The sequence below is a fragment of the Colletotrichum paranaense genome, assembly GCF_030867605.1.
Source record: "Colletotrichum paranaense strain IMI 384185 chromosome Unknown Scaffold_25.1, whole genome shotgun sequence".
Classification (NCBI taxonomy): Eukaryota; Fungi; Ascomycota; class Sordariomycetes; order Glomerellales; family Glomerellaceae; genus Colletotrichum; species Colletotrichum paranaense.
In genome coordinates, this window is record NW_026848983.1 from 1 (window position 1) to 26463 (window position 26463).

Here is a 26463-nt window from a genome sequence, read left to right on the forward strand (position 1 = left end):
CGAGATGTAAGATCCTCCGTTGCCTTCGCATGTGGGCGAAGACGTGGAAATCAAGTTAACGTAGAGATCCAAGAGAAGGCAAGTATGGTTGCCATCACTAGGCAAGTACGTAAGGTAAGGTAAGGTAAGGTGGGCTGGCGCTTAAAGATGAGCAAAAGTCAACAACAAGCCTACCTAACAGATCTACCCAGGTTGGGGCGGAGACCCGGACGAACGGCCGTCGGCCGCAGGCGGGCTCAATGCTTTCCTTTCCCCCCTTATGACATTTCCCATCATTCGTGTCTCACACGGGCTTCGAGCCCAGGCGTATGTACTAGCGGCCCCCCCCCCCCCCGCGGACCGGCAAAAAGTGACACAAGCCAGTACCGCATACAACCTTACCTACCTACTCGCACCCTCAACAAAAAAAAATTCCTTGAGCTCGGGGAGATACCACGATAAATGTCACAAACACTCCACATAATAAAGACTCGATCACTTCATGCGGACCATTCCGCTACCGAGAATGCCCACTGACCCAAACTCCAAGGATGAGGCGAAACGAACTAGGTGATGATAAGATTTATTCCAGATACTCGCTATAGCTTGATTGGATGTTTACCTCGGGATGGGGGAGAGGGAGCTATTCAACAATGACACGCTCAGAACAGGGATGCCCCCCCCCCCCTTTTGATCTTCCTGGATACACCTTAACTCTGTATGCCTTGCATGGCTGCTCAACAGCTAGCTATCTTTGAGGGTCAACAGACGACCATGTATGTACACCTAGGGTCCTCGAGCAATCACATGTGAAAGTACCCAAGTCCAAGAGATATCCTGCCCTATCAATGCTACGGGGTTTCTGTTGCAAAGTTGTATCATTCATTTATCCTCGACTATCCGAAGGACGCTGCCTTTCGCAAGAGCAAGACGCCTACGTACGTCTAATGCAATTCTAGTCTGACACACATTGACATAACCATGACCAAATCATGGAAGAACGATTCGAAGCTTGCCTCCCGTACTGACCCAACCCCTTCTCAAATGACTTCGTCTCCGTTGCTCTCATCATCGAATAGAAGACCTTGAAGCAGTGGTATCGATCGCATTGTCACGCCGTTAAACGCGTGAGAGGTGAGATTGCCCTCCCCATCCTGACACCGAAATCACAGCCACCGAATAAGATTTGTCGTGAGCTCATTCGTAGGCGGCCGTTGGAAAGAAAGAAAAACGAAAACCGTTGAAGCCTTGGCTTCGCCCCACCCCATTGCTGGATTCCTGCCTCCCTATACTCCTAAACGCCACGATAATATGCTTGCGCAAGCCGAAAAGCCACACCGCCGATTTGATCAGGCTCATTTGAAAAGACTTCGCAGATCCAGCAGTCTCTGCCGGGCCGCTTCGCTCTTGTCAAAGACCCTCTCCTTTCTGTCCATGCTGAGACTCGCCAGCTTATTCTTCTTCTCCTGCAGTTCGAGCATCTTTTCCTCGAAACTGTTTCTCATGATGTAGCGAACTGTTCGAACCGGTCGCTTCTGCCCGAGACGGTGAACACGGTCAATGGCCTGAGCCTCCGCAGCAGGGTTGTACTGAGGCTCCATAACATAGACGTTGCTACCCGCTGTCAGGTTCAGACCGAGACCACCGGCAGTGATCGACACCAAGATCACGTGGACTGAGTGGTCCTCCCGGAAGCTGTCCATCGCCTGGGTTCGGGCGATACGCGTCATACTGCCATCCAGCCTGACGTACTTCACACCGACATTGTCAAGAGCCATTTGAATCAAGTCAAGGTGGGAGGTCCACGTGGAGAACACCACCGACTTATACGGCGGCTCATCGGGGTTCGCATCGGTGTCAGCCTTTGACTTGAGCAGATCCTCGACCAGCGCCCTCGTCTTTGTGTGCGGGCCCGTGTATTTTCCAAAGCTCTTGCGGCCGTTCGTTGCGGTCTTCTCCTTCGCAGGACCTTCGTGCTCCACCTTGACTCGAGATCGACGAATGTCCACGTAGGCAGGCTTGATCACGGTGGAACAGATGGGGCAAGGTCCCATAGCCTGGCCGGGAGGGAGCAGTCGTCTAGTCTGTTCCTTAACACCCTTAATGCAGGAACCGCAGATGATGTGGAAGCAAGGCGTCATGTAGCCGAGAATGTCCTCCTGTCCCTCGGACTCGATGCTAGCGTCGTCGTTGGTTCCTATCTTCTTCGAACAGGCGCTGCAAGCATCCGTGTTCGTCTCCTGCATGAGCTCAAACATCTCGTATGCTTTACGATCAGAAAGGCCGGGCTTCTTGTCCTCATCGTCGCTGTCAAGGTCAATAGCCATGTCAGCAGTCATGCCCTGCAAAGCCTCTAGATCTTCCTGATTCAGGAGATCCTTGCCGTGGGCACAAAGGAGTCGAAGCCGGAGAATGGATCGAAGAATGTGGATGTAGGTGTGACCACCCAATGCCTTCTGTACGCCGTTGCCAGAAAGCACCTTGACGCGGTCTTGAGCGTTCTTCTCGAAGAGATTGTAAACCTCGCGCTCCTCTTCTGTGAAGTCGAGCTTGACAATGTGGTCGCTTCGGGGCGGAAGGTTGATCTTGTCCTTCAACCGGCGGAGTGTGACACTGTCAACCAGCACGCGGAGTTTCGGAACAATCTCTGTGTCACAGGCCTTGAAGGGGTCCACGATGAACCGGTTGAACTTGTTGCGGTCATCGAATGGCTTCAGCCGGACAAACTGAAGGAGAGCGGCCAAGTCCTCGAGTCGATTCTGGACGGGCGTACCAGTCACAGCCCAACGGCGGGCGGCCTGAAGACGAACAATGGCCTTGAACTGCAGAGTCGCGACTTCGCGAATCATGTGCGCCTCGTCCAGCACGATTCGGAACCAACCAATCTCCTCAAGGGGATACTTGCCAGACTTTCGCTTGGAGCGAGCGCCTAGCTCACTAGAGACAGAGCCGTAGGTGGTGATGACCAAGTCAAACTCGGCCAATTTCTCGACATCCTTGATTCTATTCGAACCATGATAGATATAGTAGCTTAACTCTCCCGGCGCGATGTGCTGCTTGATCTGCTCTTCCCAGTTCGTGACCGTACTCAGGGGACACACGAGCAATGTAGCCTTGGCATTCATTGCGATGCCCGTCAGAGGCAGAGAGCTCGAAGCTGTTGCCTTTCCCCCAGCTTTCTGGGGCGGCATCTCGGGCTGGACTGGTGTGCGACCTGCCCATTCCTTGGCCTGGTCCAACGAGCTGCCAATGAGCGAGAGGATGCTGAGGGTCTTTCCCAAGCCCATCATGTCGGCTAGCAATCCGCCATGGGTGTCTGCGGGAAGAGTACGCTCTTGGTGGCCGGTGATGACGTTGTAGTAGAACTTCTGTCCAGTGGGCCCGATTTTGAGCTGCCACATGGATCCCTTCACTCGTTCTTCGGCCGTGGACTCCTTTTCTCTCGCAGTCATGAAGTAGAGGCCTTGCTTCTGATGCTTCAGTAACTCTGTGGTGACGATAGGAGCTGGGTCCATTTCAGGAAGCTCATCGGTCTTTCCCATCGAGTCGAAGACGCCCATCACGTCCGATCTGATCTCTTCGACAGTGCGTGGAGTGGGATTGGTGTAGTAGGTAGACGAGGAATGATTGTTGTACTGAGCGAGAGCTCCGGCCAGGTTTCTGGCACCAGGCGCCGGGTTAGGCTTGTTATCGGTATGAACATTCTCATACCTGACACCTTTGTCAACTCTATTGGGATGTCGTAGAACAATCTTGAATCTATCAAAGTGCTTGCCGACAGCCTTGACAAATCTGTACTGGCCGTACAGTGTCATTTCCACAGGGTAGGATCTCGAGATCGCCTGGCCCGGGTGCTCATCCGCTTGCTTTCTACGCGCAGGAATCTTGCAGTCCGTTCGGAGGCGCACGTTGGAGTCCAACAGGGGAACGAGAGCATTGGCGGTATTGGCATCCACATTTCCGATGATGTCGCGCGTGTAGTCGTAGGCCTGGATCTTCTTGGTCGAATCCCCGATGATTCGCTTCAAAACGATCTTAACTGGTGGCATGAAGTCGGCTCCAAAGATGCTCTGCGTGCCCGGTTTGGCGGAAGGTACCTTGTGACAGTCGAGGAAGCCGGTGAGCATGCCGTAGCAGACCTCCTCGGTTGCGGGGTCCTCTACCATGACCACATCATCACCCTCCTCAGTCAAGTCCACAGTCTGGGTGGAAACCTTGGAATTCTCCTTCTTGCCTTCGTCTTGCTTTTCCTTCACATACGCGCCGAGCATTCCGCTACCGGCAGGTCCCATCTTCTTCTTGTTGTCGGCGTCGGACTCGGGGTCGGGGGTATCAACCTTTCGCCGCTTTGGCAGGGGCGCCGCAGCGCGATCTTGGACGTCGTTCATTCTCTCGATCATGTTGGCCATTCCGTACGGAGAAATGCCGCCGTCATGAACGGGAGTTGAAGCGCCCGAGGTGATGCTAGATGTCAGAGACTCGCTTGTCGTGTCGTTGGGACTCGCGAACTGGAAGACAACAGGGTTGTTTGTGGTATTTTGATTTCCCGGAGTAGATCGGTTCGACAAGTGCTGAGGTTTGGGTGAATTGCGCCTCGAGGCAGCGTTTGAAACGGCGTAGGATCGAGGGTTCAGTAACGCTTGCGCATTCCACGACTGCGCTTGAGACTGGGCGTTGATGTAATTTGCTCGACCTTTTTGTGGGAGAGGTTGTAAGTATTTGGAAATCACAAAATAATGGGCAGAAAGAGGTTGTTGTTGTTGTCGTTGTTGTTGTTGTGGCAGAGGGAAAGAGCAGTCGACCTAGGGCTTGGAGGGGTAGGAGGGCTGTCCATGGCGGGGCTCACTCACCATTTGGCCCGTTTGGCGATGCCATGGCTGCGTCTCTCGATACTGCCCGGCGTCTAGTATGTTGTTGTTGTTGTTGTTGCTGTCGTGAGGAAGGTGCTGTAGCTTGCACACGGCGGGCGGGCTTCAGTAGAGCAGTCTGAGAGGGGTGGTTGCGATCATCACAAACGAGAGCGAGATGTGGAGTCGTTGTTTGATATTGACGTGACAATGAACAGTGGTATTGTAGATAAGTCGACCCCAAATCCAGGAATTATGTGAAAGAAGTGGCAGCAGCAGTAATGCTCCAAAATAACGAGTGTCGCGCAAGGGCATAGATTGAAGGCAGCGACGATGCAGATGGTGAGAGAGAGGCGAGGAGAAGAAGGCGCAAGGCTATATGGCGTTTGAGATGAGTTGGTCCGGGGGGATGATGAGAGGGTGATATTAGAGGAGTCACTTCCGTAATAGTAAGTCGTCGAGTGAGTCGAGTCCACTTGAAGTGAGGTAAGGTACTTCGTACTTTGGGCAGGCTCAGCCGGAGACCAGAAACACACAAGAGAGCCCAGGCGGAGAAGGTGGATGGCGCGAGAAGTCGGGGGAAGAAGGAGGCCAAAGGTCGAGTCAAGTCCGACGCCTATTCACAAGTGTCGTTTGTTCCATATCATTGTTCTTGCCTCCTCATCAGATTTCGTGGCGGTTGAAGAAGTTCTTTGCAGGAGGGGCGGCGCAAGGCGAAATGAAGAAAGCAGTTCAAGTGAAAAGAACCAATACAACTTCCCGGGCTATGGATGGAAGTGCAGGCTGAAGGAGGAGGAGGAGGAGGAGGGGGGGAAATCGAAAAGGAACCCAAGTCGCGGTAAGGTGGTGGTAGACTGGTAGTAGTGAGTAGTGAGTTAGTTGTGGTGGTCGTGGAGGTAGAAAAAAAAGTGAAGGTAGGCGCGGCACATGGAATGTGGTGCAGCAGTTGGCTGCAGCCTTCTTGCAGCTGAGGTCACTCCCTCAGTTCCCTCCGCCTCTTGCAGCGGGGCAGCTGCAGTGGAGACCCGTTGATTCCCGATTTCCGATTAGCTACCTGGAAAGTTCGCATCCTCACGTGGCCACCCTTTACCATCTGAACGCCCCACTCTCTCCCATCTCGGCCCAAGCCTTTTCCACCACCAGGTACCTCACCTACCCTCTCTTACATACACCACTTACTGTGTAGGTCTTAGGTACACCTCGACAGGGCGTCCGGGTGGTTCCCCAGAGGCAGCCTGTGAAAGGGTGGATGATCACTTGACCAAACAACTTTTTTTTTCTTTCTTTCTTGTCATTTGTCTGTACCTTACCTACCTTAGCATCATCATGGATGTTCCTAATCAGGCATATCCTGTTTACCAAACCTACCCGCCCGCCTTCCTATACATAGTGTCACCCGAATCTACCGGTGGGAATAATACATTTGACACTCTTTTTCGTATTCATCAACACCACCTGAGCCATAAGCGTCACCGCCTCCTCTCTCAGTCTGAGAAACTGGCTATTACTCAACTCTCAATCTCTGGATCTTTCGGCAGTGTTGCCTCGAGTGCGCCCCAAAATAACACGTTCCGACCCATCTTTGACCTGAGGTCTCTTACACGTGTACTCCCTACTCACTGGTTCCAAGCGTTGCCCACCACCTTAGGTTCAGTACAAGCCGATTTAGATCGCTCTCACCCCACTACCAGCCGGACCATGGCCCATAAGATACTGGACTTCCACACCCATTCTTTCAACCCACCCAACCGGGCTGATTTTCGCCGTGGCCCTGGATGCCTCGATGGTTGTCTTGTGTTGATCTGAGGTGTCCGAGACATTTTCTTCGTGGCAAAGTCTCATCGGCGTGCTCAAAAACTCCGAACGACTAAACGACTAGAGCCAGCATACCAAGGATATGACTTGGTAGCACACCGCATAATCCCATGTGAGCGGTTGCATGATTGGCGTTGTAGATATGTTGTTTCCTTCCTCTCGTCCTTGTTTAGACCATTTCGGGCTTTCCTTTCATGTTCGCATGCTGCCCAGATCAGCTGACAATCAGGCTTGAACCGATGTATCCACCTTCTTATGTGCCTGCTCTCCAAGTAAAAGCCGAGGCAGCTGATCCTTCGGCTGGAACATGTCCTTGGTATGATGCGTTCGGCTCCGGCTCCGAGTCCTGTGTCGGCGTCGGGGTGGGGCCTGCTTGCGGTCAGGCGACCTAGACCGAGAGGGGCTCTGGCTTCGTCGGCGCTCCAGCAGCACGACGCGGAGGAGACGCTTCCTCATGGGAGACACGTCCGTCGTACTCGTCATGCCGCCGCCGCGGCCGGCTCCGGCTCCGGCTCCGGCTCGCGAAGACGCTCTGGATGATACCGGCGTCGGCGAGGTGGATCGACGACGGGGCCGACCCCGGAGCGTGCTGGACTCGCCCGTTCCGCTGTAGTGCCTGGCTTCTAGGTCACATCTCGTGAGGCTGCGGTGCCTCTTGCGGCCGCGGAAAGCATCTGAATCGGGAGGGAAGGGGCTCGACGTTACCGAACGAAGTTTGGCAATCGTTTCGAATTGGGAGGCCATATTCATCAATCCGAAATTTGACACAAAGATATGATGATGGATGTTGGCGCAGATGATTTGATGCAAGAAGTCACACGTGGGAATGTAACCTGAGCTGGCGTGTAGGAAGAAATTGGGGAGGCAAAAGGGTGGAGCGGGCTCAAGACTTGATAAAGAATTCCTACTTCCGTGTAAGGTAAGTAACTAGGCCGGTAGAGGAGAGCAAATCACGAGGTGATCCAAAGATGTGCGCCGGGCGTCGTAGCTGATGATTTGACCTGATCGGGATCTCACAACACACCGGGAGGCTTGACGTATGAAGATTATTCGGGTTAGACGGCGCGCTTCAATCGTTCAAACCCGCAAGCAAACGGTGACGAGGATCTGTCACTCTGCAAGGGGGGACTACCCAGGTTTGATCAGTCACCATTAGAAACTTACAAGACGCGGGGGATCAAGAAAGGCGTTGGGACTGGATTGGTCAGGTCGTACAATCCTACCTACGCAATGCAAACGGAACCTTGACCCGGGACGATCAAGTCAGAATCGAAAGGTCGGGTGATGAATCGAACCAATCCATGGAGGGGAGCACTCGACGAGGGGGAGGAGGAGGACAACGTGCAGTGTGGGTGGGGTCCATGGCTGTGACCCGAGAGTTTGGGGGATTCTGGGGTGACAGCCGTGGCATCTCATTCGACAGAGGAGCATGACTACCAGTAGCTTGGCCACTTGACTAGGAAAGGCCGACAGTCCTTGTGGGTGTGCAGTCGACGGCTTCTGTCCATCTTCCGCAGCATGTCTGGTTGCATGCAAAGCCGTTGATGCCTAGTAGATCGAAGATGGGTATTTGGCACTGTTGATCAAAATGCCATCCACAGCTGGCCCAATCGAGATATCAGGCTAGCAAAGCCGGCTAACAACGGAGTTTGGGAGTATCTCCTTTGTCAACCACATCGTGCGAGCTGGTTGAATATCTCTCACCTTCCAGAGAGACCATATCGACGAGCGTTCATTCTTCTTAGGCTTATTGCGACAAGTTCGATGTGAAGATGTCCAAAAGTGGCCTGGCCGCCTGTGTCTCACTTCATAATGATACCTAGGCAAACGCTGGCACTGCCGCTCTCAGACTTGGGTCTCCCCATCTCATTGGCTTTGGTAAACGTTTGACAAGTGTCCGGCCTGGTATCAGCTGACCTGGAACGGCACACATTTGCTGACAGCAGTAAAAGAAGAGGTGATCTGGAAGACATGAGAATTTCCTTTCTCGAAGTCCCTTGCAGCTTTCTGGCTGTTCGATGCCTGATCATTTATCTCTGCTAATCAAAAGAGAGGGCAGTATCCGTACCTTCCAAGCGAAGTTGGCGAAGTTGCCTTGAAGGTACTCTTTACTTGACGTCCATATTACCTAAGTCTACTTGAATCGGGCAAACACTGCGTCCGTTCCGTGTACCCCAATCACCGGCCCAGGCACTAGCACGGGGAAGCGCGGAGGCAAGGGGCCGACTGCCCAGTGCTAAACCGCTATGAACGTCTAGAACTGGCGGCCTCGGTGCACCTCAGGCGCTCTAGAACTTTAAGCAAGCTTTTGGAGCAGCAAGGTAAGGTACCTGCGAAAAGGTACCAGGGTGACAGCAGCGCCGGTTGCACCCCAATGACAGCATCGCGATCCGCCGAAACCACGGGTTCCTAAAGACACATGCTCGACGACGCGACTCGCCGACAAATTGCTCTGTGCCTACCACCACCACCACCACGAGCACCACTACAGCCCTACCATTCTACTTCCCTCTTTTGCTTTCATCGTCAACTTGCTGCCTGTTGTCTCCTTGAAGCCACATTTGTTTCTACAGTGTTATCCTTTTTTTCCCCCTGTTTTCTCCCTGCTGAGGGTTTGACTTCGTGGCTTCCTCCATCCATCCTTAGGCCAAGGATTCCGCATTCTCTTCGCTAGCACGATTATCGCATTCAAACGGAGATACAGCCGATCAACCAGCGTACAAGCCTTCTCGATCGCGAGTTTTCATCCAAAGTCCTGCAAGCCAATCCACATGGCTCTGACTTCCGGCCCTGCCTTTGCTCGATAATTACCTCGCCCTTTCCTCGCCGAGACGGTCCCTCATCCCTGGCGCCCCCAAAGCCACGATGCCTCGCTCTCGACCCCCCACGACGGGCTACGAGCGCCTAGCTCAAGCCGATGCCCTCTCCTCCGACTCCGAAGACGACGACCCTCTCACCCAGTCATATGCCTCCCTCCAGCCGGCCTCGGCCCCTCGCTTCGCACCCATCACGCAACCGCGGCCCCGTTCGGGCATGACCACCCCCAAACCAGCGATAGCCGGCCCTTCCAGACCTAAGAATCGCCGTCGCGGCGGCAGCAACTCTGGTGTAGACATAAAGGCTATCAATGCTCGATTAGAACGATGGGCCGATGAGATCGCTAGCCGGTTCAAGCGCACAAAGGGGCGCGGCAAGACGGGAGATGATGAGCATTTAGAGATCCATCATTCAGTGTTCCAAGCTCCCGAGGGCGTCCGACCCATTACTCCTGAAGGCCTGGCGGCGCCGCAAGATGTCATGTCCAAGTCGCAGTTTGAACAGATCGTGGGCAGTGTCAGGCAGGCTATTCTTCAGGGCACGCATCCTCGAATGATCGCACAGGGAAGCTCCGGCAGCTACTTTGCCCGGAATACGGAGGGCAAAGTCGTGGGTGTCTTCAAGCCTAAGGACGAGGAGCCGTACGCGGCTGGCAATCCCAAGTGGAACAAATGGATCCATCGCAACTTGTTTCCTTGTTGCTTTGGGCGAGCATGGTATGATACTATACAGCAACTCCGAAAGCTCCATGGCTAATCGTATCGCAGTCTGATCCCCAACCTTTCATACGTCAGCGAAGCGGCGGCATACACGTTAGATTGCCAACTGCGCACCCATATGGTGCCTTACACGGATGTCGTCTGGTTATCTTCAAAATCCTTCCACTATCCGTTCTGGGACCGTCGCAGTTTCTACAGAAAGCAAAAGCCATTTCCGGAAAAACCCGGGAGCTTTCAGGTCTTCCTGAAAGGTTTCAAAGACGCCAATGTGTTCCTCAGAGAACACCCATGGCCTGACCAGTACTGGTCCGGCTTCAGAACCAACGATCCACATCGCAAGCGTAGGAGAAGGTGGGCAGACAATTGCCGGCCGAGCAGTGCGGCAGCCTTGGATGACATTGAGAGCGACGATGAAGGCAGCCGGGAACGGCTACCCCCAGGTCCCGACAATTTTGTGTGGACCGAAGGCTTGAAGCAGTCATTCCGTGAGGAGCTCGAGAAACTGGTAATTCTTGATTACATGATGCGTAACACTGACCGCGGCCTGGATAACTGGATGATCAAAGTGGACTGGAGCACACAGCAAGTGTCGATCGTGTCAGAGCCGCTTCAAATGAACACAGAAACCGCTTCGTCGGAAGAGAGCGGACCTCGCCCGGTAGATTTGAACCAGCGACCAGCAGCAGAAAGCCGCTCCTCATACCCGTACAGGACGCAGCAGCCGATGAAGGCATCCAGTCCCAATCCAAGCGCACAAGATCCTAAGATAACGATTGGTGCTATCGACAACTCCCTCTCCTGGCCCTGGAAACATCCCGATGCATGGCGAAGGTACGTGTCACTTTGATGGTCCAAAATTTCCCTTCAATTTGTTCCACATGAATAGCGATGCGCGCGAAAAGGAATGCTAACCGCCCATATCATCCAGCTTCCCCTTTGGCTGGCTGTTCCTTCCCGTCGATCTGATTGGACGGCCGTTCTCGCAGAAGACGCGAGATCACTTCCTCCCCCTCCTGACCTCAACGCACTGGTGGAGTCAGACACAATTGGCGTTGCGAAAAGTGTTCCAACTGGATCCCGACTTTCAGGAAAAGATGTTTGCTCGGCAGATCGCAGTCATGAAGGGCCAGGCATGGAACGTGGTAGAGACGCTCAAGACACCGGATCACGGTCCTTTGGAACTCACCCGGCGCGCCAAGGTCTGCGTTTGGGACGATCTTGTCGACGTGCCAGTTGCAGTGCCCATGCGGGTCACGTCCGCCGAGATGATGCGCGAGGCAGAGCTCCGACGCTCCATTGACGAGGGCGACATTGGCCAGGCCAACACGTCTGCTGCACCTACCCACCGCGTGGACGAGGACCTGCTCGGCTTTGCTAGTCCCCCGGCCGACATGCCTCATCCGGGCAGGTTTGAGCTTGCTCTCAGCCCGACGGGCGAAGGAGCCCAATCACCGGACGAGATGTCCATGAGCGGTTCGGGTATACTGGCCTCGTCTGCACCGCTAGGTAGCAAGGACGCGGCTTCGCAACGGCCCAGGTTCTCGGGACAACCGCACCGAGAGAGCTACCACGGCACGCGCGCCCTCAACATGTATTCTCCCGCTCGTCAGCAGTCCCAGCAGCAGCAGCAGCAGCAAAGGCGATACTCTTTCGCAACAGCAGCTGGACGGCGCAACAGCGGAAGCATCGCGCAGCACCTGTATGGCTCGCGCCGGAGCATGGAAGAGTATGACGAAGACGAGGACGTCGAGGAGGGCGACCTAGGCTATGCGGCCGCCGAGGGCATGGAGGGCAACCAACGCAAGGTTATTGTGGAGAGGCTGGAGCCGGTGAAAGCCAGGAACCCGGTTTTCACCTGCTGGTGATCCACCCATCCACTCGGGGGGGCCTGCATCGAGCAAAACATTACGGGGGGGCGGCACGGAGTTGGAGAGGAGTTGGAGCTGGGTCATCGGTTGGTGGGGTCCCTTTTTTCTCTTGCTCCGCCTGCGGTTGTCCCATGCTAGGGAAGGGGTCCCGGGGTGGAGAGAGAGGAGGAGAAGGAGGAGGAGTCGAGAAAGCGGTGTTTTCCCCCTCTCTCTTCCTCCTTCTTTTTTTGTTTTATTCCCACTTGCTTGCTTTGGGGCGGTTATTACCACCGAGTACGAACTAAGGGGAGCCAGGGGAGGAGTTTGTTGCGTTCGAATTTCGGATCGTGTGTCTAGAATAGTTGACTAACCCCCCCCCCCCCTCCTCCTCCTCTTCCTTCCTCCGATCCCGCCCTTCAGCGCGTCAGCACAGAAGAGAAGAGAAGAGAAATCATGATACACATGGCATTTGGTGGCGTTTCTTGTGCATTCGTCCTTGACTTGGCGTGGCTGGGCACATACGAGAGAGAGAGGGAGAAAGAGAGACCTTTGGTCGCAAAGACAGACAACACGAAACCGGACGGCGGACAACAGCCAGAGACATGAGAGAGACATATGATGACAACACGAACACACTACACAGTATCACACAACCACGCGAGGAGAGACGTGGGTCCCAACAGGCCGCAAAGTCAGACCCATGGTCAGAAGAGGAGACAGGACTCTCGAAGGACATCGTGAGATGAACAAGGGTTGAAGGGATAAGCGCAGATGTGAGAAGAAGACGAAGGAAAAGCAAAGAATAGGGGAGGCTAGGAATGGGCCGTGAAGTGAGGGGGGAGAGAGAGAGAAGGGGGGATTCATACCGTAACAGTTGCATCCGTACCTACATGTGCTATTACTGTTGGTCCTGTTTTCCTTTTTGCGGGAGGTTGGAAAGAGGGTGAAGGAAAGAAAAAAATAACAGGGCGCGCATGCAAATGACCTTTTTCGGCAACTAGGAAAAAAAGTCCCTTTTTTCCTGGGTTGAATCAGGCAAGGATTTCCAACTTGGCCTTGTCACCTTGGACCTACATATCTGTACCTTTTCGCGCGCCCATCCGGTTCAGGGGATGGGTGAGGGGGCTTATGCACCAACCGGCGTGTTCTCGTAATTCCAAACATGGTACGGAGTACCAAAGAAAGAAGGGAGAAAGAAGCAAAAATACAGAGAGGACTTACCCATAGAAAGCCCAGGTGTTCACAGCACGGCCAAAGGCCGCGAGACACCTTGTAATGACACATTTTGCAGGACGAGGACGAAAAGAGATAATGCATTGTGCTACCAGAATAGAAAGTGACTGCTCAAGTCACACAACAGGAGGCCTAGTCAGACCGTTGGGACGATGACGGTCCGTTCTCGACGAGTTGCGCCGGTTGTCTTTTGCTGACAATGCTCTTTGAAGCTTGCCAAAGGTAGGTATTCGAATCCTCTCGAGATTGTCATCCATCGGTCATCAGTTGTGATCCCAAGTCGCGTTTCACGGAGAACGAAGAGGGCGGTAGCGGCGCGGCCGCTTCCCTTCGTCATTGCTGGCCTGGAGGACTGTACACAATACACGGTAGGTATGTGTGTGCGTGCGTGTGAATGTGTGTGAGTGTGCCAGGGTACCGCCCAGCCCGTGATCTGTGCACGCAAGAATAATATTATAGGAGGGGTGGGCGTCGGTATTACGTCCAAATTCCGCATCGTCGGTAGATGGCAGAAGAGATGAAAGAGGAAAAGTCGATTCATGTGCCCATGGCCGCAGTAAAGCCGCAGTCGCAGCCACAGCCGCAGCCGCACCTTTCATTTCCTTCCTACGAACACCCGGAAAAGAGAGGTCGGGAGGTGAGACTCGCCGGCTCGCAGGACCGGCACCGCGCTCCATGCCTTTTCAGAAAGTCAGCTCGCAACACCATGGTCTTCTAGAAGCATTCTTCCCCCGTCCTGGTGAAACGACAGAAACCTGGTCCTTGGATATGCTCTCCGTAGAACCGGGGGCCATTGCCAGACGATTGGATCGTAGATGGCAGGCAACGCCGCTCGTCATCCAGGATTCAACAATAGGGGGAGCTCAGCTGGGTATCTTTGTATCGCAGTGTCATGGTATTAGTCCGTAAGCTGCGGTCCCGTCAGCAAGACAGGGGTCGTAGGGGGCCGGTTGGCATCGATAAGGGGGACGATATGCCCCAGTATCCCGTCCTATTGGAACCCGAGAGTACGGTTCTGTTCGAGAGGAAAATGAAGACGGAGGAGCGAGCAGGGTACTTGTCGACCAGGGTTCCCTGCTCGCGGGAATGAATGTGACTCCTCATCGACAGCCAACTCATCTCCCCCCTCTCTGCATGGGGAGAAGAAAAGCCGTTGGACAAAGGAAAGAGAAGCAGGCCACAAGCCAAATTTCTATCATGTCGGGTAAAGAGAGTTGTGGAATATTATGTATGTATGGATATGCAGATGCATGGTCCGCAACTGTGCAGGCGAGAGGTCGCGGTCAACGGCCGCCAAGTCACGCTGCTTTTGATTTCCTCTCCAGACGCCTGCTTGTTTTCATCAGAATCGTCCAAGTTGAGTGGCTGGAGGGATTATTACACACAGGAGCAACCTAGGTATTGAGCGATGGGTCAAATGCTCCCCTCTGACGTGCATCGTCTCTGACAGGCTAATTTCTTGCCTGAATCCACGATGCAGAGGAGTGTCTTGCGTCAGTCGAAGAACAACAGCTACCTCTTTCTGGGTAGCTGCTCGGTAAAAGCATGCGCAGGGAACCCATTTCGTTCGAGTTGCCGACTTATGGATCGCAGCCCTGCTCTGAATAGAATACCGTGGCCACTTGCTAGGTAGATCTTTGGCTACCTAGTAAGCTATAAGCGTCAATTTGCCAATTGCTTGTCGCGCGGCATCCCGGCCGTTACGATGTATTGGGAGCCGCCTTATAACCGGTCTTGCTTGTTGTAATGACATCGTCTGCCGTCCTCGGGGTCGCCTCCGGGCCATCCGCACAACATGCTCGGCAACTCCATCGTCCCTATACTTGCCCACAGCCTCTCGCACAGCTGTGACATGGTCACGTAGCTCGGGCAAGTCTGTATCGAGGCCGGACACTTCTGTCTTACCATTCGTTTTGACGTCAACAAAATGAACGATTAGGGCCGTGGTGAGTTGCCTAGCGCCCAGCACAACCACAGTATGTCGTCGTCTCAAAGAGTCTCTCCCTTTGCTTTTTACCCGTCCGCCATGCAATGCATCTGAACCCGTTGGTGCAAGGGTTGCAGAGTGCAGCGAGTACGTGGCCGCTGTGGACAGGCATTGTGCTCCCAAGCACCAGGATGTGGTCTCCCCCGACAAGGAAGGGTTGTCGACCCTCGCTCCTCGGTTCCCAAATAGCTGGAACCAGGAGAGTTTTGTGGCTCGCGTCATCGCGCCCTCTCCCGAAACTCCACTGTCCGAGCCAGCAGCTACCTGGTCAGCCAGGCCAGGCTCTCCTCTCTGTTAGTTTCAAACCTGCAGAGCGGCCCGCCGAGGGGTTCGTTCGTTGAATTGGCCCAGGCAATTTCTTCTTCCAACCTTCATCAAAATCACCCCCGCCCAGGAAACATTGTTAGCCTAAGCTCCGTGAGCTCTGCTGCCAAAAGTGCAACACGCCTGCCAAACAATTAGTTCAGGGTCAGAAGGGATGAGATATTAAAGGAAAGGAACCGAGAGAGGGTGTGTGATGATTAAACCTTCATCAGCACGCACCCGAATACGCCAATGTGTCAAGACGCGCAGTAACACAACCCACCAGCAAAAAGCCATGCCCCTACCTATATTTTGCAGACCGTTGCCTGTTCCGTGCATATTGTACCGCCATCCGACCGAATTATTACCATCATGGTCTTGGGGAGGTGGTGTGGTGGAGGCCTGAGGTCGCAAGAAGCAGGCATGCGTGCTGGGCAAAGTAAAGATCGATGTTTCTGTCTGAGGCGCCCGTGTCCCCTCTCTGGCCGTTGTCGTGAGATACGGGCATGGCGCGGGTCTCACTTTGCTGGCATCAGTGCAGATGATTGTCTGCTTTATGTGTGAGGATCAGACCATGAACTCCGCCTTTGGTCACTGCCTGGCTGCATATGACCCTGGCCTGCTTAATGCCAGGCAGGTAAAGCAGCATAACAGTTTTTCCCGTCTTCTTGTCGTACGAGATGATTTAGCTTGGACGAGGTAGCCATCGAGCTGCAACTGTGTGCTCTTGGTCTCCCTTCTTCTATTCGTCCCGGGCCGTACAAGTCGCGAATGAGCCTAACGACACCGAGATGGATCCAAGTCCGCGTTCTCGGGAAATCTCAGCAAGTGGAAACCGCGGGTTATCGCGAGAGACAGCAGGAGTGGCGCCGGCGTAATCCCTAGTCCAGCTCTGTATCCTATCGGGAGTTGTGCAACGCTGCTCTAGCTCGTCCTCCCACCACCTGTAGCTGCCATGTCTTCATGTTCAAGCCAACGACCGGATCCTTGGGACATGGGAGCCGCTGGAATTTGAGTAAAGCTCCGCGCGCGATGGGAGCGGATCGACTATGTAACCCCTCCTTTGAGCAACGCTCCTTTTCATAATGAGGTAGGGGGGAGGGGTTGATCAGGAAACAAGGAATGGAGAGCCGTGTTTGCTGAAGAGCTTCCCATAGCCTGGGCACTGGCTGGAGGGTTACAACAGGAATTCGTGTGTTGGGCCCAGGACTCGGGCCATGCAGTTGGTCTCAAGACAACATCCACCACTAGGCTTCGTCGTGGGTGTGGGTGCTCTGATTGTAGCAGCAAGCATCGGTGTCTTCGCCCGACTCCGGGGTGGCGGCGGTGAGCCGTTCGAAGAAGCTCAAAAAACTCATCGTCCTGGGTAAATCCAGAAGCCAATTCGACCCTTTCGCAGCCTTGTGGGATGTTGGTCTGTGATGGTGCGTCCCGCTAGACAACGACCAGGTCGTTCAGAAAGACGACCGTCTACCTGGCTTCCGGAAGAGCCTCTGAAAGGTAAGCTACGGTTAACGGGATCCATGGATCTGGCAACTGGTAAAAGCGGTGTCCAAGTTGCCAGGATGGGTTGGGACCCGCTGCCACACCCGCCCTATGCCACTCAATGACCTGGGATTAGCACGTCTTGGTTGTCTGCCGGCTCCATTCTCGAATTTTCGTGTGTACAGGGGGGTTCGGGGCCAGCAATAACAGCAGAGGACATATCCATGTCACCCGAAGACTGCCTCGTCCGCACCGCACCGCGTACCAAAGGGTACCGAACAGGCTCCCAACTTTTCCAGTGTAGGTCGTGGTGTACTAACCCAAGATCGACAGCGACGTCGTGGGGTGTAGAAAGCAAAGGCCGGCCAATGTCGAGTACCTTTCGACTTGACCAATGTCCCCACCTCCGACATAGTAGGCAGTTAATTTTATGTCTATTAGACACGACTGCCGCCTTCGTGAAAACCCCTGTGATCCGGATATGGCTCCTTTGACGGACTTTCGGGTTTCGTTTGTGGGCAGTGCTTGAGAACTAGTCCTTGCCTTCCATCCCGTCCTGGATCCCTAGGAACATCGCCTCGTTGGAGCAACGTAACCACCACATACAAGCTCTAGTTCATCCCAATATCGAATTCCAAAGGCAGACTTTGGACGAAAGAAACTCAGTCTAGTCGAACCTGTTCGTAAGAAGAATTCTTCCATTGTGGTTGTCGACATGGCAAGGTATTGCTGAAACTCGTCTCCTCTTGCGAAGGATTCCTTTGGTCGCTAAAACACTCCCAGTGATCCACAGACAGTTCCGTTGGATAACGCCTTCCTGGAAACCATCACGTACCAAGGTAGAGAATACCAACGATACGCAGTTGACAATGGAGCATACTTCGCGCCGATAGATGAGGTAGGAGACATGCCGCCCCTAAACACACCACGTCTTGCTGAGTGTATTTTTCCAACCCGGTTGTAGGATGAAGTTGAACGCTTGCAAATGATGCACGTTGTACTATCCATAGTATTCGAAAATCGCCTCCTTTTTCCACCGATCACCAGGCCCCGGCGAGTTCTTGAATGCGGCTTCGGAGCCGGCGACTGGGCTATCGACGTTGCACAACAACACCCAAACTGCGAGGTACGTGCTGTACGCACTCAAGTCCCATTCCTTTCGCGACTGTGCGATAGTCGGTATCCATGCCTTTGGCGCGTCTTGCTGGACGTCGTGGGATGACCGGATCAGCCAGTCGTTTGCATCCATCGCCAACGCGACGGGCTATTGTCTCCCTCTTCTGCGCTTGTCTATGTGCAGAAAACTCCATGCTTTCTGGTTAAGAGGACTACAATTCTCTTTTCCTCATCCATATCATGATCATGATGACGAGTGACAGGAACGGATTGATCGCCTCGCCGCTTCGGGTGCCGCTGCGTTAGCAGTGCTGATTTTGTCCGATAGGTAGTAGCCATCGATATCTGCCCACACATCTGGCCCGACGAAAGCCAGACGCCGACGAACTTGAATCTGCAAGTCGATGACCTCAATAGCAGGTACATTTCCAGGCGAGCTTCAGCCGCAGGTTGGACCCTGAAGTGCTCCTGACTCAGCTGACTTGGCCTAGGTTCACCTTTCCATCAAATCATTTCGACCTCGTACATAGCCAGATGATGGCAGGCGGTATCCACTCGAATCGATGGCGGGATTACCTTCGAGACATCCATCGCGTACTTCGACCAGGCGGTTGGTGTCAAATGGTGGAGATATACTTTAACGCGCAGTCAGACAACGGAACGTTGACTCAAAGTAGGTCGGATCCCCTTCTAGAGATCGGACCTTGCATTGATTGCCTGCTGTGCCAGATCACGCCCTTCGTAGGTGGTCCAGGCGATACCTGGATAGTATGCAACCGTACAAAGACCCCAGGGCGCCAATGCAGATGCAAAGTTGGATGCAAAGTGCTGGATTCGACTCGGTGGAAACCCAAATGATCCCTCTCCCGACTTGCGGTTGGTCAAATGGTATGAAAACCTCGAAACCGAAGTGCAGAAACTTTGACCTGATTTTCGACTAGACCCGAGGCAGCACCAAATCGGTGTGGCTAACAGAGAAAATGTGAGGAGGATGCTTGCGTCACTGGCGATGTATCCCATGACAGAGTTCCGAGGGTAAGGGAGTCTCCCTTTTCCCATTGTTTGCAGCCTTTAACGCCGAGTTCGGATCGATGTGAACTGACTGTGGCACTGCAGAATGACGTCTCAAGAGTTCCAAGTGTTGGTAGCTCAAGCAAGGAGCGAGGCTGATAACCCGGCGTTTAGGGTGAGTTCCCTGCCCCCAAAACAGTCATCTTTTTTTCGAGTGGGAATGCCTACTAACATTCGAGCCACTCTCGGCGGCTCTTCCTAGGCGTATTTCCCAATGTAAGTGACTCCCAACTTGTCCAGCCGCCCACTTTCTTTCGAGTACTGACATATGGGCCCTCAAGGTACGTTTGTATAGGACGAAAGGCTCGTCGTTGAGACGAGCAGATGAGGGCCATATGACGATGCTGCTTTTCAGAGCGAGTTTTGTATGGTGGCGTAGAGCGTTGTTTCCCAGCCAGGACTTGATGGGCCTTTTCTTTTGGACCTGGATTACGATGGTGACGATGTGACGACAGCAAATACCCCTTGTCTAGCTCGCAATCCTATTTGATTAATTCGCTACTGCAGTGCTTTTTTGCTGCACGATCTTCGGCGTTGGCGATTGTATGACGGAGTTGTGAGAGCTCAGTTAAAGCTGCCCTTTCCGTACTCGTATCGTTGCTGATTTTCAAAAGGCAGTCATCGACGGTGTGGCATCAGACAAGTGATGTACGGCGAGCAAGCTTTTTGTCGCTTTGGAAAGAACGTGGACTTGACTCGATTGCCGACTGCTTGTTGTTATCGAAAAGAGACGCAAGTGTCAAGGGGAGACTAGTTGTCGATGACCGAACGACAATTGCAAACAGAGTGAGTAGAGAACGGAAATGGGTGCTGATGATCACTGAGGATGTTGTTATTCCTGTTTCGGGATAAGAAGTACTTCATACAAGACAGACATTGAAGAGGATATGCTTTGAGGAGATAGTGTCTATATGTTGAAGCCGAAGGGGATAGACGTGTAGTTGAAAGAGAGTGAGGCGCATGTGGAGAGCGGCGGAAGCTAAGGTAAGTAAGTGCCTTATTGGATGGTGGTGGGAAGGAAGAAATCCGGAACAAGGCCGGCGGCTTCCCATGCCCATGTTCACGGCAAGGTACCTACTTACCAACTTTTGACACAGATAAGTACTGTACATTTTGGATTCAGGTTGCCTGAGGTGGTGTGAACGTATGGTAAGGTAAGGTAAGGCAAGGGAAGGCGAGGAATCCCCCCACAGTGATGGATTCGGAAGAGACGTCTTGAAGGTGGAAGAAGCGGACGGGAAGGCTCAAGGGGGGAGGATGGCACGAGTTCTTGTTCTTCTACCTTCTCTGTACCTTACCATGTTATCCGCTGCTGTTGCTTTATCTGTTCCATATTGGGTTAGAATGGAGGGAAGCAAGACGCCAGGCCTTGCCAGGAACGCAAGAGGTCTGCATGGTTTTTTACTCGCTACCGTCTCCTCGGGTTCTCGGTGAGGACCGAGGTGGACTGCAGACGAACAACTCACGTCACATTGAGCCTGCACAATCTCTCTCTCTCTCTCTCACAAACATGCACATACACAAGTTACAACACCGCCAGAGCTGAGCACATCGAACCCATGTCAGAGCGGAATGGACTGTCGAGTCGTGGCTTGACTCTGACGTTCTTGACAAAGAGGCAATCGGAATCCACTTTCATCTGAAGATGAGATAATTTGCTGGCGCCATGCCACATTTGCCGCCTCCGCACCTCACAAGTTCCACGCTGGCATCCACGCCCGCATTCAAGCCAAGTTCCACGCCGGTGATTGCTCAGAGCCCTTGCGCCATCTAGGTTCCCCGGCTTCGGAAACTTCCTCCTTAGCATGATCAGGGGCACAGACATTTCGGCTGACGATTCCTTCTTGACCGAGTAGATAGCCGCTGGGGCAAGCTGCAAAGTTCGGATACGGATACCGACACTGCCCCTGGAATGTCACAATGCCAGGGACATCAACTGAAGCTGCCGCGATGATGAAGCATGCAACGGTCAAAGTTTCTATGCAAATCGATCCGATGGACGCACAAACCCCTTCAGCTTGGCTGGTAGATTGTCTACCGGGGCCAAATCGACATAGGTGGCAGCTGCTGGAACTTCGAACCTGGAACACCCGGTGGATGTGATATCGGGAACCTTTCGCGGATGCCCCGACCCTTGTTTCCTGCAGCTCCCCTGATCTTCGGCACATCAGGTGATTTGGGCCTCAGGGTTTGCATAGTCTTCACATTCTTTCACAAGAGCTCCAACTGATCCGCGAATTATCACCAACACGCCCATCGACGGAACGCGTGTCCCAAGTTATGCGCGCATCAATGACTTGGAAGTTGAAATATCCGCGAGATTCCCTGAACGCATAAAGTGTGCGGCTGATTGTGTCATCCGAACCATCAGGCCTCCATGTACCTGTCAATCTGGCATCTGCAATCTTCAACCAAGATGGCACCCTCAAAGGGTAGAATGCGAGGAAACTACTGCCAATAGTGTGTCCAATATATCAAACACTTTTTTATTCAACGCCCCCCCGCCAATACATCCTCACGGACGCTACTCCCAGGCACTGGTGCCACTTCGCGCCACCTGTGGAGGAGAGGATCCGGGGATGTTCCTGCTGCCGTGGACCTGGCCAGAACAACCAGCCGTTGCTAGCCAATGAGAAGCTGTCCCGAACATTTATGCATTTTGAGAGCTCCCAGCAGTAACTTTTTTTCTGCATGACTGCAACTGACAGACCAACAACAGCTTGTCGATCGCATTGTACCACTACCCCATTACAGTCAGAACGATACAAAGACCGATCAATTGAGGAACGACCACCGCTCCCCCTCGAAAATCCAAGCTCAGGCAAACGAACGACCTTCCTCCGTCCACAATGGCCTCCCGAACCTCAGTCCGCCTCGCCCAAGCCCTCCGGCCAATGGTGCCGGGCCGCGTCCACCCCCTCCGGACGACGATCCGTTGCTACTCCGATGCCGCTCCGGCCCAGCCCAAGCTCCTGGCCACTCTCAAGACCGACCTCAAGACCGCCATGCGCGCAAAGGACGCGCCTCGTCTGTCGGTCCTCCGCTCCGTCCTCTCCGCCACCAACAACGCCGCCAAGACAGACTCCCCCATTGCGACGGACGCCCAGCTCGTCGCCCTCCTCCGCAAGACGCAGCGCGCCACCCAGGACGCCGCCAAGCAGTTCCGTGACGCCGGTCGCGACGACCTCGCTGAGAAGGAGGACACCCAGGCCAAGGTTATGGCCGAGTACATTGCCAGCAGCGGCGTCGTCACCGTCACCGAGGCCGACGTCCGCGTTCTCATCCAGAAGGCCATCGAGGACTCCGTCGCAGCGGGCAAGAGTGGGCTTGGAGAGGTCATGAAGCTCATCAACAAGGCGACTGGGGACAAGGACCTCGAGGTCGAGAAGAAGCGTGTTGCTGAGCTCGTCAAGGAGGCCCTTAAGAAGGATTAGAGGAGAAAGAGATCTTAAGGTTCCGAGCCATGTTGCTCTAAAAAGCTGTACCAATCTGTACCAACAACAATCGTGTATCACATCTGTATACCCAAAAACGGAATTATGGCGACAAAGAAGGGCACGCCTGGGGAGACGAAACATCTCTTCTCTTGAACGATACTGAGACGAATAGAATAATGTCACACTGTACGAATATCACGACACAAAATGCTCCACTAAGTGTATGCGCGATTGGGGTCTGGATGGGAGCTCAGACCTTGGTCAGTACTTGCGCTTGGCAATCAGATGCACATTGCTTAATCTATGGTATTGGTATCTGTTCAGCATAGGTTTTAAGGAGCTCAACCCCTCTGAATGAGCTGGCCCTTTCTCTCTCATCGTTTCGGTCTCACACTCTTTCTGCCTCTCACACACACAATCTCTCTCATTCAAGCTTTTTGCAATAGTTGAAGCTACTAGACAACCCGCCAGTCTAACCATCTCCATTATAACGCCGCGAAAAAAAACGCCCGCAAAGCCATACGCCATGCCATGAATCTCTCTCTTTCTTTTGAAACATAAAAAAGACGTTTTTTGGGGGGGCAGAGGGTATGTTTTCTTCTCACGCGACGCTATCGTCCTCGTTCCTCAACCCCGCATACTCGGTCCCCTGGTTCGCGGTACTCAACCTCGCGCAGAGACTCAGCAGGACGACCGTCTCTGTCGCGGCGTAGTGGTTCAGCGCGTCGAGCAGGATCTGCAGGTGCCTGCTGAAGTTGCCCTCCCACTTCTTCATAATCTCAAAGAGGTTGCTCACGCGGGCTTCTTGCTCCGCGGCGCTGCCACTGCCGCCACCGGCCCCCGCCGATGAAGTCAATTCGTTGTGCGAGGTGGTGCCGCCCGCGCCCGGCCCGGACGAGGGCTTCTGCGTCCTGACGGCTTGGAAGGCGCGCCATTGGTCTGCCGTCATGTTGGGCGGGCGCGTGGCGCCGGAGAGGTCCGGGTCGGCCTTTTCTAGCTCGCGGGAGAGCCAGTTGGAGTAGGTTGCAAAGACTGTGCAGGTTTGCATGAGTTTGGAGTGGATCTGGCCGAGGGTTTGCACGTTAGCTGGGAACTGTACTATAAACGACATCGAGGGTGGTAGTGAGAAGGAGAAAAGACGTACCCTGAGAAGCTTGCTGTTGGTGAGCATACACTCCTTCAAGCACGTATCCAAGAAATCCACATGATCCTGCATCAACTCGTCTACCGTCCGCGTAGGCGTCGTGCCCCCCGCCGCCGTCGCCTCCTGGCCCTCCTCGCCGACTTTAAGCCGGGACATGAACTTTGCCCAGTTGGGCTCAATAACCTCGGCCGTGCAAAAGTACAGCAGCTGCTGCACAAAGACGAGCATGCGCGCGCGCAGCGTCCACACGCGGCGCTTCCAGATCTCGAGGCCGCGCGAGGAGCTCTTGTGCGACCACGTCAGGCCTGAGGTCTGCGAGTACCACGTCGTCGAGAGCTGGGACTCGAGGTAGCGCAGCGACAAGAGGTATCGGAACAGCGCCTGGTACCGCCACACGGTCTTGCGGCTGATGACGAGGGAGACGGGGAAGGGCACCGTGTAGTCCAGCTGGAGCGACGTGAAGCCGATGGCGTTCTTGTCGTTCTCGATGGGTTGCTGGTTCGCGAGCGGCTGCAGCGTCTCGCCCTGCTCGATACCCGTGATGTTGACGACCCGCTGCAGGGATTTGACGAGCGTGATCTCGTTCATCTCCACCTTGACGTCCTCCTTGAAAGGGTCCAGCGAGACGACGCTGCCCGGCTGGCGCAGCACCAGGTCGAGCAGGGACTGCAGTTTGCCGGTGTTAACGGACTTGACAGGCTTCCGCAGCTCGGACGTGCCGAGCTCGAGGAAGTAGGAAAAGTAATCGGACGGGTCCAGGAAGAAGTAGTGCTTAAGCGACCGCAGCCTAATGGGAAGCGAGTGCGTCGTGAGCAGCAGCTGCATGAGGGACTCGTTGGCGTGCGCGTACGCATTGTTGACGTTCTCCAGGAAGCGGCTGTCGTCAAACGATGTGGGCACGTCCTGAACGACCTTGCTCACGTCCACGCCGCCGCATTCTCTGACGACGTTGAGATACTTGCCCGCCAATAGTACCTTGTCCTTGACACCTTCCAGTTGAGGGGGAATATCGTGTTCCCGGATCGTGTACCGTCGCTCCCAATACTCGTCCGTGTAGTCCTGCTCCAGCCGTTCTCTCCGAATGCTCTTTTGCTCCTTGACTAGAAACTCGGCGTGCGCGTCGTTGATGCTGCCGTGGTGTAGCCACTCGTTGAGCATCACCATGTAAGGTTTACTAGCATCGCGCAGCAGCGACGTCAACAGCGCGCGCGCAGCCGGGTCTCCGGACATGGACTCGAGCCTCTTTGTGATGAGACCCAACACGACGCCGCCTTTGCAAATCTTCTTGCCCGAGCCCGGGACTAGGTCGCCGCCCTCCCGCAGCGACTCGAGAATATTCTCAAAGTCGTCTGCGCTATCGCTTTCTTCTTCGTCATCGTCATCTAGAAGCGCGTTCCTTTTGAGCAGATCGTGTGCTAGGGAGTATAGATGCGACATCATCTTGCTCGTCGGTAAGGTGTGGATGTTTAAAACGTGTAGAGTAAAAGTCTCGTTGGTCAGGAACTGTGTCTCCAGCTGCGCGATCATAATGAGGTAGTCGTGCAAGAATTTCCTGATGGAGGCGCAAAGAGCGTGATTGACGGCGCCGAATTCCTCTCTACTCTGCACATCGACGAACATTTCGAGGGCTGAATAATATGTTGCCATTTTCAGCATCGACAGTGTCAGGTCCAGCAAACTAGGATCCAGGCCTGGCAGTATCCTGAACGTGGGCCCCGACAGCCGGTCCCTCTCCTCGTGCGGATTATAAGTCTTTGCGAAGCGGATATACTGCCCCTCGTAGCCCATGAAGACGAAGAGGAGATCCTCTAACATCACCGCCTCTTGCGCCTCGAGAGATAGCTCGTTTAGTGGTTTCGGCTGTTGAGGCTGCGGCGCCTGTGCCGCCAACGGCGGTATGGATATTCGACAGGCCAGGGGAGCCGATGTGTGAGGTAATAGAGTCGCCTCTGGGTTCCAAGGTGCTGCAGAGCCGTTTAGTTAGACGGCCGGAGTTACTCCCAACACCAATGCAATCGCATTCACTAACCTTGCAGAGTGTCAACCTTGGCCTCCTTGGGCTTCGCCTCAGCCGCCCGCGACTTGGCCTCGCCGTTCTTCCCCTTATCGCCTCCACCCCTCACTGGGCTCCTCGTCCGCTGCGTCATGGTCTCGCGCTCCGTCACATATGTCCTCTCTGTCCGCCTCTCCTCCACACGCCTGTCGTCGTGCATCCTGCTCGTAGCTCTGGGATTCCCTGACGCAGATCTCTTGTGCGCATTGCCTCCAGGTGACGCCTCTCTCTCCTCCCTCTCGCGCTGCTGGTGGTGGTCCCGCTCTCGTTCACGCTCACGCTCGCGCTCCCGCGGCCGCTCTCGTTCCCTCTCTCGTTGTCGCGCATCGCTCCTCTCGCTGCGCTCGCTCTTGAAGCTCGTCTGCCCGCTACCTGTGCCCGTGCCGCTCGCCGCTGCGCCTGCTGCGTTCATTCGTGCCGTTCGTGAAGGTCGGTCCTGGTCAACGCCGGCGGTCGAGCCGTTTGCGCGCCGCTCATGGGTTGAGACCCTGGTGGTGCCAGACGACATGTCGCCGACTGCATCTGAAGTGTAGGAGGCGTCTTGCAGGGGTATTGGTGTTGTTCGTATGGCAAGACGCCGACTCTGCTGTGATGGTTGGAGGGGATTGGT

General features: G+C 54.3%; 11 protein-coding genes across 11 annotated transcripts; 6 read left to right on the forward strand and 5 right to left on the reverse strand.

Annotated features, from left to right (window-relative positions):
- Window positions 1-1334: 1334 nt before the first annotated feature.
- On the reverse strand, window positions 1335-4854 carry CPAR01_16394 (SNF2 family domain-containing protein; the record flags this gene model as incomplete). The annotated part of the gene is made up of 2 exons (XM_060500639.1): window positions 1335-4672; window positions 4830-4854. 2 exons carry the CDS (start codon window positions 4852-4854, stop codon window positions 1335-1337), a joined length of 3363 nt encoding a protein of 1120 aa, XP_060340552.1.
- A 1298-nt stretch (window positions 4855-6152) lies between these two features.
- Window positions 6153-6632, forward strand: CPAR01_16395 (uncharacterized protein; the record flags this gene model as incomplete). Its single annotated transcript, XM_060500640.1, has 1 exon — window positions 6153-6632. The coding sequence occupies one exon, from the start codon at window positions 6153-6155 to the stop codon at window positions 6630-6632; it is 480 nt and encodes a 159-aa protein (XP_060340553.1).
- A 234-nt stretch (window positions 6633-6866) lies between these two features.
- CPAR01_16396 (uncharacterized protein) lies at window positions 6867-7385 on the reverse strand (the record flags this gene model as incomplete). Its single annotated transcript, XM_060500641.1, has 1 exon — window positions 6867-7385. One exon carries the CDS (start codon window positions 7383-7385, stop codon window positions 6867-6869), a length of 519 nt encoding a protein of 172 aa, XP_060340554.1.
- A 2121-nt stretch (window positions 7386-9506) lies between these two features.
- CPAR01_16397 (phosphatidylinositol 3) lies at window positions 9507-12042 on the forward strand (the record flags this gene model as incomplete). The annotated part of the gene is made up of 3 exons (XM_060500642.1): window positions 9507-10174; window positions 10226-11008; window positions 11106-12042. The coding sequence occupies 3 exons, from the start codon at window positions 9507-9509 to the stop codon at window positions 12040-12042; spliced, it is 2388 nt and encodes a 795-aa protein (XP_060340555.1).
- A 1732-nt stretch (window positions 12043-13774) lies between these two features.
- CPAR01_16398 (uncharacterized protein) lies at window positions 13775-14166 on the forward strand (the record flags this gene model as incomplete). Its single annotated transcript, XM_060500643.1, has 2 exons — window positions 13775-13894; window positions 13945-14166. The coding sequence occupies 2 exons, from the start codon at window positions 13775-13777 to the stop codon at window positions 14164-14166; spliced, it is 342 nt and encodes a 113-aa protein (XP_060340556.1).
- A 1122-nt stretch (window positions 14167-15288) lies between these two features.
- CPAR01_16399 (uncharacterized protein) lies at window positions 15289-15585 on the forward strand (the record flags this gene model as incomplete). Its single annotated transcript, XM_060500644.1, has 1 exon — window positions 15289-15585. One exon carries the CDS (start codon window positions 15289-15291, stop codon window positions 15583-15585), a length of 297 nt encoding a protein of 98 aa, XP_060340557.1.
- Window positions 15586-18032: 2447 nt separating this feature from the next.
- CPAR01_16400 (uncharacterized protein) lies at window positions 18033-18281 on the reverse strand (the record flags this gene model as incomplete). Its single annotated transcript, XM_060500645.1, has 1 exon — window positions 18033-18281. One exon carries the CDS (start codon window positions 18279-18281, stop codon window positions 18033-18035), a length of 249 nt encoding a protein of 82 aa, XP_060340558.1.
- Window positions 18282-18682: 401 nt separating this feature from the next.
- On the forward strand, window positions 18683-19421 carry CPAR01_16401 (uncharacterized protein; the record flags this gene model as incomplete). The annotated part of the gene is made up of 3 exons (XM_060500646.1): window positions 18683-18825; window positions 18935-19024; window positions 19265-19421. 3 exons carry the CDS (start codon window positions 18683-18685, stop codon window positions 19419-19421), a joined length of 390 nt encoding a protein of 129 aa, XP_060340559.1.
- Window positions 19422-20744: 1323 nt separating this feature from the next.
- On the reverse strand, window positions 20745-21044 carry CPAR01_16402 (uncharacterized protein; the record flags this gene model as incomplete). The annotated part of the gene is made up of 1 exon (XM_060500647.1): window positions 20745-21044. One exon carries the CDS (start codon window positions 21042-21044, stop codon window positions 20745-20747), a length of 300 nt encoding a protein of 99 aa, XP_060340560.1.
- A 1024-nt stretch (window positions 21045-22068) lies between these two features.
- On the forward strand, window positions 22069-22653 carry CPAR01_16403 (uncharacterized protein; the record flags this gene model as incomplete). The annotated part of the gene is made up of 1 exon (XM_060500648.1): window positions 22069-22653. The coding sequence occupies one exon, from the start codon at window positions 22069-22071 to the stop codon at window positions 22651-22653; it is 585 nt and encodes a 194-aa protein (XP_060340561.1).
- A 604-nt stretch (window positions 22654-23257) lies between these two features.
- On the reverse strand, window positions 23258-26361 carry CPAR01_16404 (Spc97/Spc98 family protein; the record flags this gene model as incomplete). Its single annotated transcript, XM_060500649.1, has 2 exons — window positions 23258-25764; window positions 25830-26361. 2 exons carry the CDS (start codon window positions 26359-26361, stop codon window positions 23258-23260), a joined length of 3039 nt encoding a protein of 1012 aa, XP_060340562.1.
- Between the last annotated feature and the right edge of the window lie 102 nt (window positions 26362-26463).